Here is a 20043-nt window from a genome sequence, read left to right as displayed (position 1 = left end):
ACTTTGGTCCTCCTTGCGAGTTTCTACTTCGTGACTCCTAAAACACCGCGGTCGCGAGAACAATACCAATACCACTTGCGCGCCCGTTTAAGCAATACGGATACTACCATGCGCGCCCGGTTTAAAAAATCGAGATTGATTGCCCCTACAATATCTGACAATTTACCCCATTTACCCATTTTGGCCTCTGGGCCAAAACCCTGCGGCGGCAATGAATCATAAAGGAAACCGTAACCCGTCGTAACTGTTCACGATAGCAACACCCCAGGCGCAATAGGCCATTTCGTGATTTCGTGAAGTTTTTGTAATGGTAATTGGTTTTACTTTACATATGAATGAAAACTAATTTTCATAACAAAAACTTCGCACTTAGACTCGCTTTGAAGATGAGGCAGACATGATCTCGGAAATATCCTACTCAGAGTGAAAGCATGGATTTTGTTTGCTACGGTTAAATTATATTTTTTATATAGCAGTGGAGGTTTCCTTGGATGTGTGCTAAACTTGCAACAGTAATTTATAACCCTCTAATCATTAGATACAAGGTTTCGGGTCAGTTCGAATTTTGCGAAGTCATTTCGAATAAAAAGAAATGCTCTCAGAGGGTTTGTATATGGGTCAATCTAGTTACTTACCTTTAAGGTTTTGACTGCAACAGGAATAGTCTCTTCATCAGGGCGAGTCAAAAATCCTTTGCAGACGTCTCCAAATTCGCCTGAACATGAATGCATGGATGAGTTGCAAAACTAACTTAACGATTGATTATGGTGATGGCAGAGCTTGAGATTAGCGTTCGTCCGGTTGTCCCAGACCACCATAAAGTTTACCGGGCGAAAAGTTTTTGGTGAAATGAAAAGGCTGGTTGCCTGAAGAAAAAACAACGGACAACCCAGCCAAAAATAGAAAACGAATAGTCCCTTTTACAGTTGTGTGCTTAGTTACCTGGCCTGTGCATGAAAGTGAGGCTGGAGTTGAACTTGTCTTGATAGAAACCTCACTGCTTTTCTTATGTAAATTCTTACTAATTAGCATGACAGCAACATCATTAACATAACAAAAGAAGGGAGGTCTGTATCATAACAAGGTCAACCACAGCCTCACTTTCATTTAAAGGCCAAGTAACTAAGCACAGGACTGTAAATAGGTCTATTGCATAACCAGCAGGCTCGTCCACCTCATCATCCTCAAAGGTTTACATGAATTTCAAAGGTTTAAATTTACAGGTAAAAACAGTTTAAATCAATTAGGTTTGAAGAGAAAGATGAAACGAAATTTGCTTTAAGGTTTAAATTTACAGTTAAGTCGGTCTAAATTAAACCTTTTTTCAAGGAAGGATTAACTAATTCTACATATGAGCAGCCATAACCCGACCCACTTGTCAGTTTTCTATTATCAATGTCCGATAGTAGTGTGAAGTTAAAGCGCTACTAAGTTTAAAAAAAAAAACTTCCTTTGTTTCTCCAGATTTCGAAAGTGTGATTGCTTAACACCTGACTGGCAAAATTTTGAGCATTGAATTTTATCCAAAGGTTGTTTACTTTGAGTGTAAGTTCTGGACTTCACCGTCCGCCATTACTCATGTTCAAAAATGACTGATTGGACCTCAGAGGGCTGGATCTGGGGAAAAGTGACGTCATGTACTCACTAGCTTAAAGGGTAACTGACGTCAAATTTTTCCCTTTTTTTTGTTGAACCAATACATTCCTCTTGGGTTAAAGAATCCAAAATGAGCAAATAAAAGATATTTTGTGCAAAACCAAATTTTCTACAAATTTCTTTTGATGCTCAATTGACGGCCATTTTGAAAACGTTCTGATCCAGGTCACGTGATGTGATACGTCACACGTGTGTAATGTAGTAAAAACGTCATGGTAGATCTGAAAGTAACAACTTCGCGGCTCTCGCTGTTCAGCTCGCTGCCACAATTTACGAGGAAAAAAAATAAGGTTTCTTCTATTCTCCTATAAGCCACCTTTTAGAGACTATGAAATACGAAGTGGGAAATAAAATACTTCCTCTGAAAAGGTTGAATAATCGAAACGCGACGGATCGTGTGTCTATTCATAGCTGCAGGTGAGTTGCACGCCAGGTAAAACAGCGTTTAGGAAGAAATTACACGCAAGCGTTGTTTCTCATTTGCGACGGAAAACATGATGAAGTCAATCTTGTCCCGAAAGGTTACTCGTTTCAAAAAGTATACCACTGTCAGCTGAGTGAAGAGTAAACTACTCATGCTCGTTCATCTTGGTGTTTTATCTAAATAAAACAAGCCGACGGCCCCTGAGAGCGGAAACCACTTAAGTTCATGTTAAGAGACTTCCTTGAACCCAAAATATAAAACGCAGTGCCCTGGTTAAAAAATAAACGAACCAGAGACACATTCATGCTAAGGAAAATAATAAGCACGTAAATGTTTCTCAAATGACGATCGAAAGTTTAGAAAATATATACAATATAGCACTCAGGTCATCCAAACCTGTACTACTCTAAGCCGCATTGAAATTTACGATATGGACGGAAAACAGCGGGATTTAAAGCGAAGAAAACGAGACCCAGGGAAGCGCTGTGTGGAGATGTTTTCTAACAAAACAAATGCAGATGGAGTTAGCCTTCACCAGTTTCCAGCTGATGAAAGTGTGCAGCGACAGTGGTTGCATTTGTTCGATGGTCACCACCTTCGGGTCACATTTGTAGCGACCATTTCTCAGCTGACAGACGAAGGATTCGGTGCAAAAAATGCTGGATTCAGCTCTGAGCTAGTATTTAAAAAGTCCACAGTTCCTTCTATTCATGCATCTCCTACTCCCGAGCAGGTAAACGAAGCTCGAAGAATAAAAACAAAACTCCCTTTGTGTAACGAACAATCGAGGGTAGAAGACTCGAGCTCCGAGGTCACGCAGGACACTAAACTGTGTTTCTAGAAACAATCGTAGACAAAGACACGAGATTCAAAGATCAAACAATCCTTGATGTAAAATCACGTTTTAAACCCACCGAGACCTTCCACTGTAGCATTTTACTTCTTGTCACCCGCTAAACATGAAAAACGGATTCGTCAAAGTGACGCCCCAGGAATCCTTAGAACAAACTCCTAAAGGGTAACTTTCGAGGAAAACATTTCAAAATTTAAAAGACATTTGCGGGACAGAGGTGAAGTCACGCAATTCGGTAGAAAAACTACTATCAGAAATCAAATTCACAAGGAGGGGCTCAGTGCTTAATTTTTTTTAAAGGAAATAACAAAACACAAAAAGATATTTTACCTTTTGTGACATAATACCAGCCATCAGTGTCAAACCTAAAAGAAGCTTTACTCAAAAAATGGCATTGAATTCAAAATCAACCCCTACTTCGCCAAATTTTTAAAGCACCACCAATCATTTTGTACAAAAAAGGAAAATCCTTAACTATAAAAGGTTCTATACATGTTTTCACACAGGAAGGGAATCAGTGTGGCCTGTCACTCCTTGCATTTCTCAAATTTTTATTTTTCACTGCATCTACTTCTTGACAGCAGATGTTCTCTTCCTCCCTCCATGTTGACACCAGTTTCCACACTGACACCTTGTAATAAAAGAATCAGTACAGTAAAAAATTTTATCACGATGTTGAAAAGAAGAAATAGAGAACACAAGTTGTATGATTTATAGTTTCACCAAAATGAACAGTTATCAGTTACAAACGTGAAAGATAACTTAACTGCGGCTATAAACAAGGTGCAAAGACCACAAAAGAGGGAAAAACTGAAGTTCACAATAAGTTAATATTGAGAGGATGTTTAATTCTAAGTACCTGTACAAATGCTATTTTTGCTGCGTTGCGTTTTATAGTGAAAGACGAGAAATCTTTAATCGTTCGCCAAATTCAATACTAAAGCGTCAAAGTGTATTAAAACCTAAGTTTTGGAAGGTGAGCGCGAGTAGCTTAAAAACACGTCGCTCCCATAGAATTCAAGAGTCTGCACATTTAAATCTTCTTACTTCATCGCTCCTATATTTAATAAGCGACTGAATTTGCATATTGCCTTCTGCTCTTTAAGAACGAGGCTTTGATAACAAGGCACCTTATTCGTGTGCTAATGAGTGGACGGGTATTCTGTAATCTAGCCGCGATTGATTTTGAGATACTATAAAGGTAATGCACTCACCATTCGTCGCTTGCTTGATTGAGACGGCAGCGGCGTCCGGGGCTCTTGATCCTCTTCTGAATCTTGCGCTGGATTTTCATTTCTTCCTGGCGGTTCAAATCGCCAGGGCCTGATTTCACCAACTGGCTCCAAAGCCCTTTCATTATTTTCGCCTTCCATCGAAGCCTCAAAATCCGAAAATCGGACCCCGAGTTCGAGCTGCTCTCACCTGCACTACTGTCCGCTATATCTACTTTGCTTGGTGTACACACGTGTGACGTATCAGGTCACATGATCAAATTCTAAGCGTTTACGGCGGATGACTTACGAAGCGGCATTTATGACAGTTTTTCGAGCGAAAAAAGGCACAAAAAAGCATTCGAAGTACCTTGTGTCGGTTTCAATGTGTTACCTGAGGTATTTAGACAGTATTCAAAAAAAGTGACTTTCTAGCCGTCAGTTACCCTTTAAATTTCAGCGTGTAAACGCAACTTATGGTATATGCAAAGCAAGAGTTTAAAACTCTGAAAGCCCGAAACTCCCGTGCTGCATATTAATCCAGCCGCATACAGACACTTTGCATTCTTAAACTATTTGAGTCTTTGACGTCATTTTCTCCTCGATTAAATTTACATGGTATAGTACATGTATTTCGGTATGTATGTATTTCAATAAATCAACACGGACGTTAGCAGGTAAGCTATAAATAAAAGCTGCTTATTATTACAAACTGAGATGAGTATCATGCAATAGTGAATACGAAATCCATTGTTATGTTATACAAAATATGCCCTTAAGTATTTCATTTCAAATACAAGTGAGCAAAATAAAAATGTTCTTAATCGACCCTCAGCCTGAGGGATGCTCTTAATACGTTCTTAAAATTCTCAATCTCAGCTTATAAAAAAGGTTCTTACAGAACAAGCTGCCACGCTAGGCATTTCCCGTGTTTTGAATAGCTGTGGCTTTTGCAAAAATTGTCAGATAGGAAAATGCAAGAGATAACATCACAAACACGCAGGCGATGGAGATCGAAGACTCCACTTTGAAAATGCTAAAACTCAAACCGCGACTTCAACAAAAAAAAAACCACAGGCGCACACTTAGAACTATGGGATACTCAATCTCTAACGCTATGTGATTGCATTTCAACGTGGCGTGCATTTAATCGTAGGGGGTTTCCCAATGGGCAAACCAAGCATTTATCAGGGAAAACCAAATTTACGGATTCAGTTGCCCGGCTTTTGAAACGGGGGAAACCTGGAATTTTTTATTTTTTATTTTTTATTTTTTTAGTTTCTAGCACTATATAGCAAAGTACCTCCTCCGATTATTTGGTCCAATTTGATCCATCTTTTATCCAGTTCTTTGGCAAAATCCTTCAACGCTTCCGCTGGGTCTTCGTAATTACTTGGGTCTATGTATAACCGTTGCCCACGGGGTGGTAAAATAACTAGAAAAGTGGAAGTAAAGAGAGCGGGATTGATGAAAATAAATGCAAATAGATGCTCAGATTAACAGGGAATTTTCGTACCATTCCAAGCTTCAAACGAAAAGGTTTGAAGCTTGGAATGGTGTAAAATGTGACGTTTCAACACTGCGTTTTCAGATTAGTTATTAGGGAGCTTAAGCACACGCGTTTTTGAGAGGCGGACAGCAACCAGAAGAGAACATTTCGTGTGCCAGGGCAGTGGTGTCTCCCAGATTTTTATACTAATCATCTCTAATGGAGAAAAGATACTTAGCAATGCAATTGTGGTTGTGTGAAGACAAGTTAAAACGGAAAACTGCTCGATTCCGGTTGCCGTCCGCGTCTTTAAAGCGCGCATGCTTAAGCTCCCTATTTTTATATGGACGGGACGTGTTTTACCGGGAACTTAAAACACTCGTACAGTCAATGCGAACACTACGTCCCCTACCCTACGCTATCGTCGGATTTGTCTGTCATACCCTACTAAAGAAAAATCGCCGTCGGCTCCTCCTGTCTTTTGAAGGCCTTTTTTGTAAGCCAATCGCTCACAAATCCTATAACTCTTCCTTTAAACTCTTCCATCTCGTCCAAACACGTGTTTTATAGCTGTTTAGCGACTTCGGCGCCCGAAAAAAAAACATTTGAAACCTGACACTTCCGGTTCAATTTTCCCCACCCCACGCAGGCAAAGGTCAAATTCCCCACTCCCCGGGCACAGAAGATAGTCAAATGCCCAGGGTTTGCCCGAGGGGGGGGGGGGGAGGGGGGTGTTGAAGTTTCGATTTGATCGGCTCATTACACTTTGCCCAACTTCTTAGAAAGCAATAGTCTACACACTTTTACTACCAAAATCATAGTTTTGGAAATACAAACCGCGTCCATCCTTCATCTCTACTGGAGAATTGTAACCTCTCCTTCTGTGTGCCCTAAAAAAAACGTGCATTGTTCATTTATTGCTGAATTGCTAATGTAAACCCATACAAAATCTTATCTTACGCTAACTAAGTTATTTTTGTCAACTTTTTTTCAAATGCAGTCCTATGAGCATCTCTCGGTACCCTCGTTCCCATGGTCTCCATTGTCGTTCAGACAAGAGACCCTGGGAACAAGGTTGCCTCTCTCGCATGTATTTCTCAATATGCTGCAATATACGAGTGTCTAAGGCCTGGGGAAAAGTAAACAAATCTTGTCTTTCAGGCATTACATTTCATTCCATGGGAGCTTAATAGCTACACATACTGTATTCAGTAAATATACACGAAACTGAAACCTTCAAGCCAGGCTGAGCACCTCAAAAGTGACTAATTCCACAACGCTTTTTATGGGTGACAAAAATCAAGGATAATCTTCCTTATATTATTTTTAACAAGATTACTATAATTATGCTTGCTAGCATTGTTACAGTTTCATCAATTTATAAATATTGAGCACTTGATTATTACTCAATTAAGTGATAACTAATCAATTTTATCCTTCTTTTTTGCTCCCCTCAAAGTGTAGGGCAAAATGATCCAATACAATTACAAAATTGTTTCCCCTCCCCCACTGAATACAGTTATTATATTTACCTGCAGATGCAAATAAACACAATCACAGAGCTGACAAGGACAATAACAACTGGAATTCCGACGTACAGAACCATGTTGAGATGTGAAGAAGTTAAGCCTCCACCTGGCATAAGAAAGAACCAGCATCAATAATTAGGTGATCCACCTGGCTGATTTAATAAATGAAATACTACTCAAGGAAATAATAACAATAGACAACACTGAATGGCAACGTGGAGAAATGTCCCACCTGAAGGGTGCCCTCTTCTTGTTGGGACGGCAGTTTCGTCTGCATATTAAGTCATTCTTGTTTTGCGGTTTCTTCCAGCATAAATTACATGCTCATAATCCACCATCACAATGGTTTAGTGGTAAAGCAAAAATAGCGGTGGAGATAATTATGACATTCAACTTGATATCTTACGAAAAGACGGTTCTGGTCTTGAATGAAGTAACTCGATGAAACTATCGGCCAAAATAAACTTCACTGGAGACTAGAACTGTATTCTCGTACCAAGGTGCGAGTCAAGATACATAAAAAATTCTCTCTCAAATTATAGAGACGCATCGTTATGGAACTTTGTTACCTACAATGACAAGGAGGCATCTGCGACCCTGAAGTTTAATCAGCTCAGGAAGCGAGTCAGCGCTGATGTTTATTTTATATATTTTAAGTTTGAATGTACGTCAGCATCTGCCATCATATGCAGACAACAGAATTTTATGTATTATTGATCACTGTGTCCATATAATATATCTGATTTGTAAATATGTTAAATTTTGATGTGCAGAATAGGTTAGTTTAGTTCTTAAACACACGACCCCACAAGCTTTTATACCTTTAAGGCTGGTGATGCAACCATAGCGGTGCAAATAATTATGACATCCAAGTTGATATCTTACCCTTGGTACGTACAAGCACTGTTGCATACTTCCATTTGTCCCTGTCTTTTTCCTGTTTATTCAACCCATTAACAGAGTAAACTCTGAATAAATAAAAGCTACCAGGCTGCAAGCCATCCACTGTTAAACTGGCGTTAAAGATATTGTCTCGGCTTGGCTGAAACTGCACATTTGGACCACAACGCCTTGGGCACTCTTCGTCTTTGTGTGATTCACACATGAAGCAATCAATGGAATATCGCAGTGTTCTGTTTACGCTATTCCGTGGTATCCAACTGATGGTTACACGTGTTGTTGTAATAATGCTTGCACTAGCGCTCAACGGAGCCAGGGGCAAGGCTGTGTACGAAACAACGATCACAAATAAATGACAAAACACAATGAATCACTTTTAAAGTTCACTTCACGTCCAGTACTTATATCTATACTTGATTTTTTTTCTTAAATCTCTCCATGTATAGTAAATACACTCAAACTAAGGAAAAAACAAACAGCATCAACCCTTCTTATAGCCTAAGAGACTTGGCGATATCAGGAAAGCCTCTGCATGGCAGCCATTATTACATCTGTCTGTATGATCACAGGCAGGTGTAATTACCAGGAAGTTGATTTTGATGAAGGAGGAAAACCTTTAAGTAATGTTGAGATTGACTGAAACATTATACCACTGCAGCAGTGGGATGCATCTATGGTGACCATTAACCTATTCATTTTAAAACTTAAAAATGCTTCTTATGAGGAGTGCCATTTCAAGTACTGTAAAGCTGATGTCCGGTAGATATAAAGTTTGTCCCAAAGCTAAGCCAATAAAACCTATACAGTACCCTGCAAAGCACTTTTGTGATGTTATCAAAGGCATGGACTATATGCTCCTTACAGTGCAGAGGTCAGGGACGGCGGAACCTGTTTAAAGTATAATATGATAGGCACTTGCGTATTTTTTGCTTTTGCAGCGATATTTTGGAGGTTTTGTGTACTTGATATATATTTCTCAGCCCGGGATCTGCGCTTTTACACATGTTAAAAACACGTAAACATGAAAAGTTTGCGACAAGTTTGGTACGAGGTCATAGCTTTGTAAATTCTCGTCACTAAATAAAGCAAGTATGATTCAAACAATAGTTTCATTTAGTGAGTACCTTTATGTGTTTTACGTCTTTCCTCAAATAACTAATGAACATGAATTGAATGAAATTAACGTTAATGACAGTAGTTTCCTATGCAATCAAAAAAATGAGATACGATTCCTTGCTTAAAAATGACTCTGGAATGACAACAGTAACTGTCAATAAGAGAAAATAAATTTCATAAAAACTATAAAATGGCGTTTTACAAAGTCCATCGCATTACACATTTTGCTCCATATTTCAATATTATGAGTTGGTAGTTCAGTGTAGCAACGGCACTCTTACGGCATCACTTATATTTCAACGGACAATAGTTTATGGAAATCGGTCACCGTGAATTTCCCAAAATTTATCTTGCAATTGTCATTTAGCGAAACAAAAGCACTGACAACCGATAACAGGCAAATACTCTTGTGTTATGAGTATTTAGGATGGACAAATGTGTAAAACTTGCTTTGTGCATTCGAGAACGAAGCCAGGTTTTTACTCGTCTAGCGTTCGAAAACGAACGCGCACAACGCTCTCCTGTTGTGGGGGTGGGTACTCCCTTATATGGGCTATATAGGTATGTGCGGCCCCAAAGGGTAGGGTTTTTCAGCCGTTTTGGTCATAAATAGGGTATCGATTTTGGCCAATTTTCCGCCATTTTGGTCATAAATAGGGTATCGATTTTTGCACTCTAGTCTTGAATTGGTTTTTTATTTAGAAGAAGCTACTTCTTTATCATGTCCCCCTTCTTCCATCCGCGCTTTGCCTTCCTCTCCCCCTAAACATTGCCTTTAACATTGGTCTGACCTAGGGAAATAATTATAAGGCAGGTGTGCACCAGGGTATTGATTTAAGGGTCAGGTCATAAATAGGGTATCAAATTTTTGGTCAGGTCATAAAATAGGGTAGGGAAAATCGCAGATTTTGGTCATAAATAGGGTAAGGGTTTTGGGAAGCGGGCCGCACACCCCTACCCAATTTTTAATTTTTTTTTCAATATGTTCAAAATAATACAATGCAAATGGAAAATAGCCATCTAAAACCCGCTTAAAATCTGTCCCAACCTCGTTCCCAGGACCACCCCCAAGCCAGGGAAGGGAAAAGGTCCTGGGAACGAGGTTGAATCTGTCCGCCATTACTTGGATGGCATTGGAGAAGCCTGCGATTATTTTGTAAGCGGTCTTCACGCAAGACTTGGCTCGTGACGTCATACGCGCATCGCTTTGTGGGCGTTTGACATTTAAGCGCACAAGTCGATCAAGGAGTAATGTATATAATATCAGCAAAAAGCAACTCGGCGATCTCTCACATCTCATAGACGGCATGGGAAATTAGACGCGTTTATTTTGAGCGTTGCGAATATGACGTCAGACCCCAGGCGATCCAGCTGGACCCAACCCTTTTCGTCGCTCACGATCCTTTGCCGTTCAAGTAATGGTGGACAGCGAAAACCGAAAAACTACACTACAATAATAATACTTTCCTTGAGAATTTTGAGATAAAAATTGTCATGATACATATTTAGTACGTCTATTTTCAACATCTAAAGAAAAAAAAGGACATGCAAAATTTTCATCGTAGTGACACTTTAAGAAGCTATATAAAGTTAGATTCCTGATCATCATCTCCTCGGATGGGTATTTTGGCAAAGCAATGACAATTTTGTGTTCTGACTCCTCAGGGACTGGCACCTCCTTCAAACCAACCCAAGAAAATGATAAGACTTCAAGCCTCTTGCACTCACACAAAGGACTTGTTACCCATTTCGGGTAACAACAATTGTCAAGCAGTACTTTTGTCGATCCAGGGAACACGTAAATGTCCAACACTTCAGAGGTTACTTTTCTATGCCATGCAAAGTCAACACACTTCCAGACTAGTGACAAGCTCCTGATTAAACTTTGCTACACTGTACCTCCTACATACACGGCTTAGTTTACTTGATTTTATCCTTTCAAAGGAAGTCAAAGAGCTAAATAACTTCATGAGATATGAGACAAAGAACTCGACCTGGAAACGTTACAATTCCATTCGCCCAGTCTCTGCCTCACATCAAAGGTAATCGAACCTCATCTCCGGATAATCGGGAGTGAATCGGACTTTTTTCGTTTTATTTGCCTTTTTCATTCCTCCATACACACCTTACACTAAAACGAAAAAAGTCATCCTCGTAAAAAGTGGGGGGCTAATTAGTCCCCCTCCCTCCCCCTGAGGGTACCTAAGTTAAAAGGCTTCAAACTCTCACAACTCGCTGGAGTTGTTCTGGGGAGCAGGGGTGGCCCAGTGGTGAGAGCACTCTCCTCCCACCAATGTGGCCCAGGGCCAATTCCCAAATCCGGCATCATATGTGGTTCAGTTTGCTGGTTCTCCACACTGCCTCGAAAGGCTTTTCTCCAGGTACTCCGGTTTTCCCCTCTCCTCAAAAACCAATAATGATTTGATATGTATTTGTGCACGACCTCACAAGCTACCCAGCTTTAATCATTATCGTGTGAAAATAAAGTTGTATTATTAGTATTATCTTCATGTATTTCAACTTCTCTGCTGCACTTGTACAAACCAGCAAGGAGCCAATTTAATGGCCTGCCTTCAGCCAAAATTTGTTGTTTTTTTTTTAAACAATTAATAATAAATGATAATTTGTTTCCTTGGCAATGGAAAGCCCCAAAGGGAAGTGACACACAATCATACAGTTACTATATTAACATACATGTAATGTAAAACGTCTTACTTTCACAAGGCATTAAGGGCATCAAGGCATAGAATCCATCTGTGCATGTACAGCTTGTTCTGGTTGGGTTAGGCACAGAATGCTGAGGACATTCACCACACTCACTGTTGCTTACAATGCTCTTGAACAAACCTTTTTTGCATTCTAGAAAAGAGTGAAAAAACCCTAATTATAAATATAGCTCAACCCCCCCCCCCCCCTCCCCCAACAAAAAACAAAAAAAGAGACATAATTTTGTTGTTTGCAAAGGGTAGAAAGACCATGCATGTATTTCTCTCTCTTTTTTGGCCCAATTCTGCTCATCTATATCAAAGGAGATGCACAGATTTAAAGAATAGACAAAGTCATTTAACTGTAATCTTATTGTAAAAATAAAAGTTGATTTTACCATTTTACTTGATTTTAACCTTGATTAATTTTTACCAGCATTACTGTAACAGTACCTCATAGCATCAAGACCTACTGTAAGTACAACAATTAGCAAAGCCAATATAATCAGTCAAGAGCTACTTACTATTTTTACAGTACTGCAAGCTGCATGCGTAAATTCAACATATAAAATCCCACTTAGTTATTAAGTTGTATTTGAAAGTTCCCAAACACCCTGCTTTTTTTTTTTTTTTTTTTTTTTGGAAAACCAGCAAAACAAATGCTCAGAGGGTGAGTCCTTATCTTTCTAGAATATTGTTGCTAGTTCCAAATTCTGCATTAATTGCCTCCTTTAATGTGTGGTTTGAATATCCTTTTGAATGTTTGTCTACTTCAGAAGGCAAGCAGAATTTGGGACAAGTGCTGAATGATGATACCCTACTAACAGGTAATTATTACTAACTTCTTACTAACCGAGCGCGAGGGCCGTACTGGGGAATATTGGCCTGAGGTAGTGGCAGTACAAACCGAGCGCATACAAATACGACCGAGGGCCAACATTCCGCAGTATGGTCCCGAGCAAGTGAGGTTAGTAAGTAGTTTATTACATGGCTTTTTAATTACCTTTTGCTTTGTTTTTGCAAGCGCGTAATCGGCCCGTGGGCATTACGGGAGAATAATGCCCTTCAATTCAGTCACAATTAGCCAATCAGAGCACACGTTATATCGGCTACAAACACAAGCCATATAATAAAATTTTGGTAACAACACTTTTGTTTAAATTCCTTGATCCCTCTGTCATCGATATAAGAATCCTCTCAGAATACATGGACATTAATTCCAGAAATGAGGGGGTAAAACATACACGAAGAGAATGTATAAATCGTGAACTGATAGTTGCGACTTCTCTCCATCAGCCCTTGCTTCCCCTTGCTAATCACTTGCCTTCCCTAGACTTTTACAGTGTAGTTGTACGCTTAAATTAATGGGTGTGTAAAAAGACAAGTCAATCATGAACTTACTGCACCTTTACATTGAAATGAATTATGCAAAGACTGAACCAGCTCATAACCCTTACGACACAGACACTCTGAACCCTTAGTGATGTTCCATTTTCCACTACTGAGACAAACACCAACTGACTTATTTTGGCTGACAGAGTTCAGGTCACTACATCTTCCCTCTCTCTGCACTGAATCAGCATCATCTGCTGGAGCAATAGTTCTTGGAAACATCACCAAATCTCTACCCTGTTCAGGGCAGAATTTATAGCCAGCTGTAAAGTTTCGGATTGAGATGCAAACTCCCTCATCTTTAAATGCCAGATAAAGGCCTTTTGACTTGGTAAACACTTTGCCATGATATACAAATGTATTCCCTTTGCCAGGCTCTGGAAGGGTCCCTTCTGGCACAGTGTTTTCTACAAACTCATAGTTCATTTCAGTAGGATCAGGATTAGGCAACTTGCCATCAGCGTGATGCACATATAAACCAAGATGTGTTTTGCAGTGGACGCTTGCATCAGACGGGCAATTTCTCAAAAAGTAACCCATTTTAATGTCCAGCAGCTTTGCACCCCTGAGTGGAATAAAGGGAGTCCTAAGCCAGTTCCTAGGTTTTGCTTTAGTGTAAACATCACAAGCAGAGTAAATCATGCTCATACTTGATGGTGGATTCCACTGCAAATAAAAAGAAATGATAACAATTAAGAATTAAACTATGGGGTATAAAATTATTAATAATACATGTACTTGACAAACAGTACGACTAAAAGTTGTACATGTGGTCTGTTTGAATATTGTTAGGTTGATTACTGTACTCCACAGCTTGCAATAGTAGAATTGAACCATCAGTACTTAAGCTGTACTATAATCATGTCTCCTGTAATCTTAACTGGCTAGTAGCTCACCATCGGTTGGGTGACATGCATAGTACATAATATTACAATCAAGATTTGACAGTGACTGCCTTAAAGACTGTGTGAATGATAAAAAGAAATGAGTTAGTTGGGAGAAAATATATTCCGTATTATTCCAATACGGAATATATTTTCTCCCAACGCCGTCAATATAATTGCCGTCTCAAAATCGCAGTTAGTTTTGTATCGCGATTCATCATTTATAAGGATAAATAAAACTGTAAACTAATCAACTCGTGCATGATCGAAATTTTCTATCTGCGAAACGTATTTGTTTCCATTCGTCAGCAACCCAATTCAGCGCAACGACGTCAATTTACACATTAGAACCAATCACAGGCCGCAAAAGTGAGACGACAATACCACGAAATATTGACGGCTGATGCATAGGCAAAACTATAAGAAGCTTGTGATACTTAAGAGAGTGCAAACTGTAGTGTGGAGTTGACTGCATGACTGCTTCAACAATACAACAATACAATACTTAATTGAGAACACCCCACATGGGCTTTTCAGGGCCAACAAAATGACAGAACAAAACAACAACAACTGTTAGGAATCTCAACTGGCCGGAGGCACACCAGTTGACTATTTGTACATGTAAGTGAGGCCGAGAAGTTGAACCAGGGACTACTAGGGGCAAATCCGGAAACCTGATACATGTATCAAGGCAAGCATCCTAATCACTTGGCTGCACTGCCTCCTCCCCAAACCATGAACTTACTGTACGTGTAAGTTCAAGTTGTGTACAACCATAACTCCTGACCACTACTCGTTTTTCCTTCCATTCAATTTAATCTAACATTCACTTCATTAAAACACTGTTTTCCTCTCCATCAGAAATGCATCTTTGTGTATACTCCAATGCGATGGTATTGCAATAATGATTTGGGGCAAAATCATTATTTTCAAAAAACAATGTAGTCAAGACATTTTTGTATTCAGTTGTCAAATGGACCTTATTGGAGTTGAGCCTGCAGGCACATTTTTTTTACTAATGTATACAAAAGAGGCCTAAGGGTCGATTCCATACAAAATGACCCCTCAGCCTCGGCGATTATGTGGCAAAATCACTGATGACTGTGATAAGGGCTATTTGAAACAAATCTATAATTGCCTGGACAATGTCACTTCTATTAAGTGACACAGCAATTTTCCCACAATGAGTTTTTCAGACTGTACATGTAGTATGCAAAGTACTAAGCAGAACAATCACCCAAAATACATGTATTATGTTTGACTGTTCAATTGACTATTTTTCCGGAGTATCTTTGAGGTCATCCAGCCACAGCAACAATAGGATTCATTTATTTATTTCATTTTATTATTATTTTTTTTTAATGTTTAATGCACTTTATTGGCTTCCTGCATTACAATGGATTACAAAAGCGGTTACCTATATATAGCTTAATCTACTTTACATCGGTTTCTGAATCACTGACGTTAACATTTCTCTTATACATGATTAAGTAATTTCATGTATGGTTTTGCGCTTAAACTGGGAGGAGCATTTATTGTAGCTAATATCTAAAGCTTTCTATTCTGTACTTTACTGACAAAGATAGAAAGATGAATAGCTTGGTTTTGCATCTTACTGGTGTATATGTAGTATTGTGTAATTAAACCATTCAATTACGTTCTTTACGAAAATCTTTACGAATCGGCAGTTAAGAAAAGTATGGTCAATTGAATCCTTCTCACCACAGTAGAGACATTCATCGTCCGTTTTAATACCATATTGATGAAGCTCCTTTTTAGTAACTACAATCCTATGAATTAATTTAAACTCAGTCTGGAATTCTTTCAATTTTGTCTCCTTACAGACGCTCTTTAGGGAGGTGAAAATTTTTTTCCAGGCATTTTCATCAAGTCTTCATTGGGCCAGTCTGACTGACCGTGTGAATTTTCTGGTTTAGTAAACCGTAGAAGTCTCTAGTTTTGGCATTTTCCAATTGTATTTGTGTAGAGTCGTCTAACTCAAACAGGAAGTTATTTCTTATATAAGGTTCATTTGTCAAAGGCTCTGTATTTCTTGCTTTGATTACTAAGTATTTTGGGATTGCGCTGGTAACTTGATAAAATTGGAGAAAATTCGTATTGCAGTTATACTTGTTATAAAATTCTTGGTAAGACAGGAGCTGACCATTACTGTTCAGTAGGTCTCGGATGGACAAAATATTGTTGTCAAACCATTCTTTAATAAAAACAGGTCCTCCTCCGACGAGAATTTCCTTATTATTTTAAAAAAAGGAAATAGGACCATATCTTGCATACCATCGTAGCTGTAGAGATTTTTTAGTTCATTGAAAAAAGTAAGAATATCTTTGTAAAACAGGGGGAGACCACTGTCTATATATTTTACGTCATAATTACATGTCAATAGAAAGTTCAAACCTCCAATTTTGCTAAGGTAATAATTCGGAATCGTTTTCCAATTACTTATTTCTGGGGTCAATAGCCTTGGGAGCCAAGCAAGCCTCAGGGCTTTAACCATAGTTTCAGCCCAGCTCTTTTGATTTTATCTCTTTTATATTTCCATAGGAAGTTGAACACCTTTGTCTTAATTATCGGAGTTATTTCTTGAGGAACATTGAGGTTGGAGGCTGAATAAACGAGTTGTGACAGACCCAAGGATTTTATTATAAGTACTCTCCCAAATAGTGTAAGATCACATGCCCTCCACATGTCAAGATTAGTTTGCAATTTCCGTAGTTTAAGGTTAAAATTCATTTGCTTATTTCCATTTTCATCGTATGAGACATAAATGCCTAAGATTTTAACCGGACTATGCGACCATTTCAATTGTATATGGTTACTTTTGTTTTTTTCCCATCTTCCCAGCCAGATCGCTTTTGTTTTTTTACGGTTCAGTTTAAAGCCTGCCAGATTACCAAAGTTTTCTACTACCTCCAAGGCTTTTTCGACAGAAGCCAAGTCTGCGCATAAGAGGTTTGTATCATCTGCGTATTGACTCATTTTCAATTCGTTCCCTAATATTTTGATCCCTTTGATGTTGGGTTCTTGTCGAAGCCTGTTAGCCATTATCTCTGCTGAGAGAATGAACAGATACGGTGATAAAGGGCATCCCTATAGGATTCATTTATGTTAATAGCCCATCTGATCGGTAACTTTTCTGACATCACAACGACTGCTGGAGACATAACAGGAGTCTGTCAGTGAGGACTACAGCACTACAATGTCGTGGATTCAGGCCAAAGTCTCATTCGCCCTCCTGAGGTCTGCACTACTGTGCTTGAGAGGCTCAGTTGTTGTACACAAAGAGCTCTGTTGAATACATGTATTACTGATAGTGACTTTGAAATCGCTAAGGAATTAGCAAGACTTTAGGATTGGAGCATTTACTACTGGCCGTCACGATGGATTATAACAAAAGGGAAAGACTTTGACTTTGACTTTTTCATTTTTTTTTTTTGTTTTTACATGTACTTAAATTTTCTTTTTTCCATGTTTTTTTAATTCTAAAACACCGTACTGCCTGTAAGAGCTTTCATATCACATCTGAGCCGCAAGAAATGAATTCGTTATTGACACAGTGATAGTATTCTTATGATTGTATTATAATGAACTTCATAGTGCTTCCAATTCTTACTTCTTAATATCCCTGTAAATTACCCCTGTATGCATACATGTATATTTTTTCTGTTTTTAAAATTGAATTATTATTATTATTATTATTATTATTATTATTATTATTATTATATTATTATTATTATTATTATTATTATTATTATTATTATTATTATATTATTGTCATTGTTATGACACCACTGCAATTGGATTCATTCATTCAGTCTCATTAGCCCTCCTGAGGTCTGCACTACTGTGCTTGAGAGGCTTATTGTTATTATTATTATTTTATTTATTTTTTTACTGTTATTGTTTATATTGTTACTGTTGCTCTTTGCTACTCAACAGTTGACTGTTCCCCTCTGTGGAGCACGTCGTGCCATGCAGGAAAGGTGGATCCAAACTAAATAGTGCTTGCAGAAATTTCACAGGGACATTACGGGCCACCCCACTCCCAATGCTGCACAGCAACTCTCTGGCATAGCTCCTCCCAGCACACGCAGAAATAGCAGAGTTGAGAGGTATAAACAACTCAGTGACCCTCACCACCCACTCAACAATCACCAGCAAGTAGAATCCTGTCTCTGATCCAGTTTTATGACGGCAGAACCGCTCCACCCAAACCAGTCTGCGACCTCCAGACCGGAGAAATGGATCAAGAATGACATCAGCCCACCAAATGACGCCCTGTCACCCCACCAAGAACACCTGACAAATGGAACATCTCTTTGCAGGAAGGACTGGGTCACGCTCAACGGAGCACAAGCCAAATTGGGAAAACAAATGAAAATACATGTATGCACAGGTAGGAATTGGCAAACAGTCCAGAATGTCCTTGAGGCGAGCAAAGTCAGACCATGGATCACATTCTCTGTGGTTGTACTCAGGGCCCAGCATGTACTGACGAAGACTTAAGAGAGGTCAACAACAGCGCCCTTGCATGGATCAAGGAGTGGCGTGACAAGATACGATGATGATGATGATGACTGACTTATGTTAAACAAAACCTACCCCAGCACCTTCTGAAATTTCAGATTTTGAAATATGCCACAGCCAAATGCCTTGAGCTGGAGGTTCACGAAGGAGGATTTCTGGAAAAGACAAATTAATGTAACAGTCTTTAATCAATAACTAAAACTGTACAAATTTAAAGTACATAACCCTTTTTGACTGTGAGAAGAAGCTCCAGGGGTACTGTGGGGCAATAACTGTTGAGGCAGCTGTAATCAACTCATCCATGCTTTATTATCATAAATAAAATTACTGTAAAGTGCAATTAAAAACTGTAACAACAACAATAAAATGACCGTATTCTGATAAACTGGCTGAATTTTAGCTATTGAGCAATAAAAGTCACAAATGCTAATTTTTTTTGGATAAGGCGGCGTGTGAATATAATTATGCAGAATTTGGAGGATCAACTACAGGTACGGGTATCTGCCTTGATTTTGTTCACACTTGTAACACATTCCTACTGTGTAGATCTTTACAGGTCTTAAATGACATACATGAACTGACATCAAAAACAAATCTGATGGTTTAAAATTAGGTCAAAACACCTTAAAGTTTGCAGGTCAAGGAAAATAGTGTACAATAAAATAAAACTAATAAAGTTTACTTTATTAAAGTATGTTCACAACTTGTGCATCAAGGTCGAAATCATTGTCCCGTCGGGACAGGAGGTCTGAGAAGTTGTAATTTTGAAGTCAAAATAAAGCCCTTGAAAATCGAGCTTAAAGATTTCAGGTGCAGTTCTTGGTCTACTGAATAACTCCGCTCCCTACTTGAAAGTCAATTATGCCGAGCCAATCAGCATTTGGGCATGTGCTAAGATAGAAGATCGGGCATGAAGGCTGTAAATTAACACCTGATCCTTTCACGTGTGATCAACATGATATGTCTAATATATTTCGCACGCAGATTCACGCGGGAAACAATGAGAAGCGATTTTAGCTGTTTTAAAATTAATTTTTCAGATTTTTTTTTCAGGAAAATATACTTCACAGCCCCCCGATTCACGATTTGCAAAAACAAGAAATTTGAGGCAAACACCCAAATTTAACTTTCCTGAGACTAAATACCATCGTACAAACTTGTAAAGCATCTGTTTCCTGTTTTTGATTGGAATCAATGCCATCACCAACAGTAGTGTAAATCAACTGGTCTATGATTGCACTTAAACCTTATAAATGGTTCATTGGTCTTTGGACTTCGGAATTGAACTGGATATGAAGCACAGGTATGAGATAACCACGACTGACTGAGCATATATCAA

General features: G+C 38.8%; 2 protein-coding genes across 2 annotated transcripts in view; both read right to left on the bottom strand.

Moving 5' to 3' along the window:
- LOC138051886 (ephrin type-A receptor 4-like) overlaps window positions 1-20043 on the bottom strand; it is a 172213-nt gene that overhangs the window by 18460 nt on the left and 133710 nt on the right. Inside the window, exons 6-10 of the mRNA XM_068898180.1 lie at window positions 7395-7433; window positions 7166-7268; window positions 6471-6523; window positions 5448-5579; window positions 636-715 (exon numbers count right to left, since the gene is read on the bottom strand). Of these exons, the coding sequence (XP_068754281.1) occupies window positions 636-715; window positions 5448-5579; window positions 6471-6523; window positions 7166-7268; window positions 7395-7433 (407 nt within the window). The remainder of the gene's footprint in view (window positions 1-635; window positions 716-5447; window positions 5580-6470; window positions 6524-7165; window positions 7269-7394; window positions 7434-20043) is intronic.
- LOC138050964 (ephrin type-A receptor 4-like) overlaps window positions 8022-20043 on the bottom strand; it is a 15413-nt gene continuing 3391 nt past the window's right edge. Inside the window, exons 2-4 of the mRNA XM_068897185.1 lie at window positions 13290-13941; window positions 11894-12037; window positions 8022-8386 (exon numbers count right to left, since the gene is read on the bottom strand). Of these exons, the coding sequence (XP_068753286.1) occupies window positions 8022-8386; window positions 11894-12037; window positions 13290-13923 (1143 nt within the window). The 5' untranslated portion in view covers window positions 13924-13941. The remainder of the gene's footprint in view (window positions 8387-11893; window positions 12038-13289; window positions 13942-20043) is intronic.

Source organism: Montipora capricornis, chromosome 6 (genome assembly GCF_036669925.1).
Source record: "Montipora capricornis isolate CH-2021 chromosome 6, ASM3666992v2, whole genome shotgun sequence".
In the NCBI taxonomy this organism is placed as follows: Eukaryota; Metazoa; Cnidaria; class Anthozoa; order Scleractinia; family Acroporidae; genus Montipora; species Montipora capricornis.
This window is presented reverse-complemented; position numbering and strand designations above follow the sequence as displayed.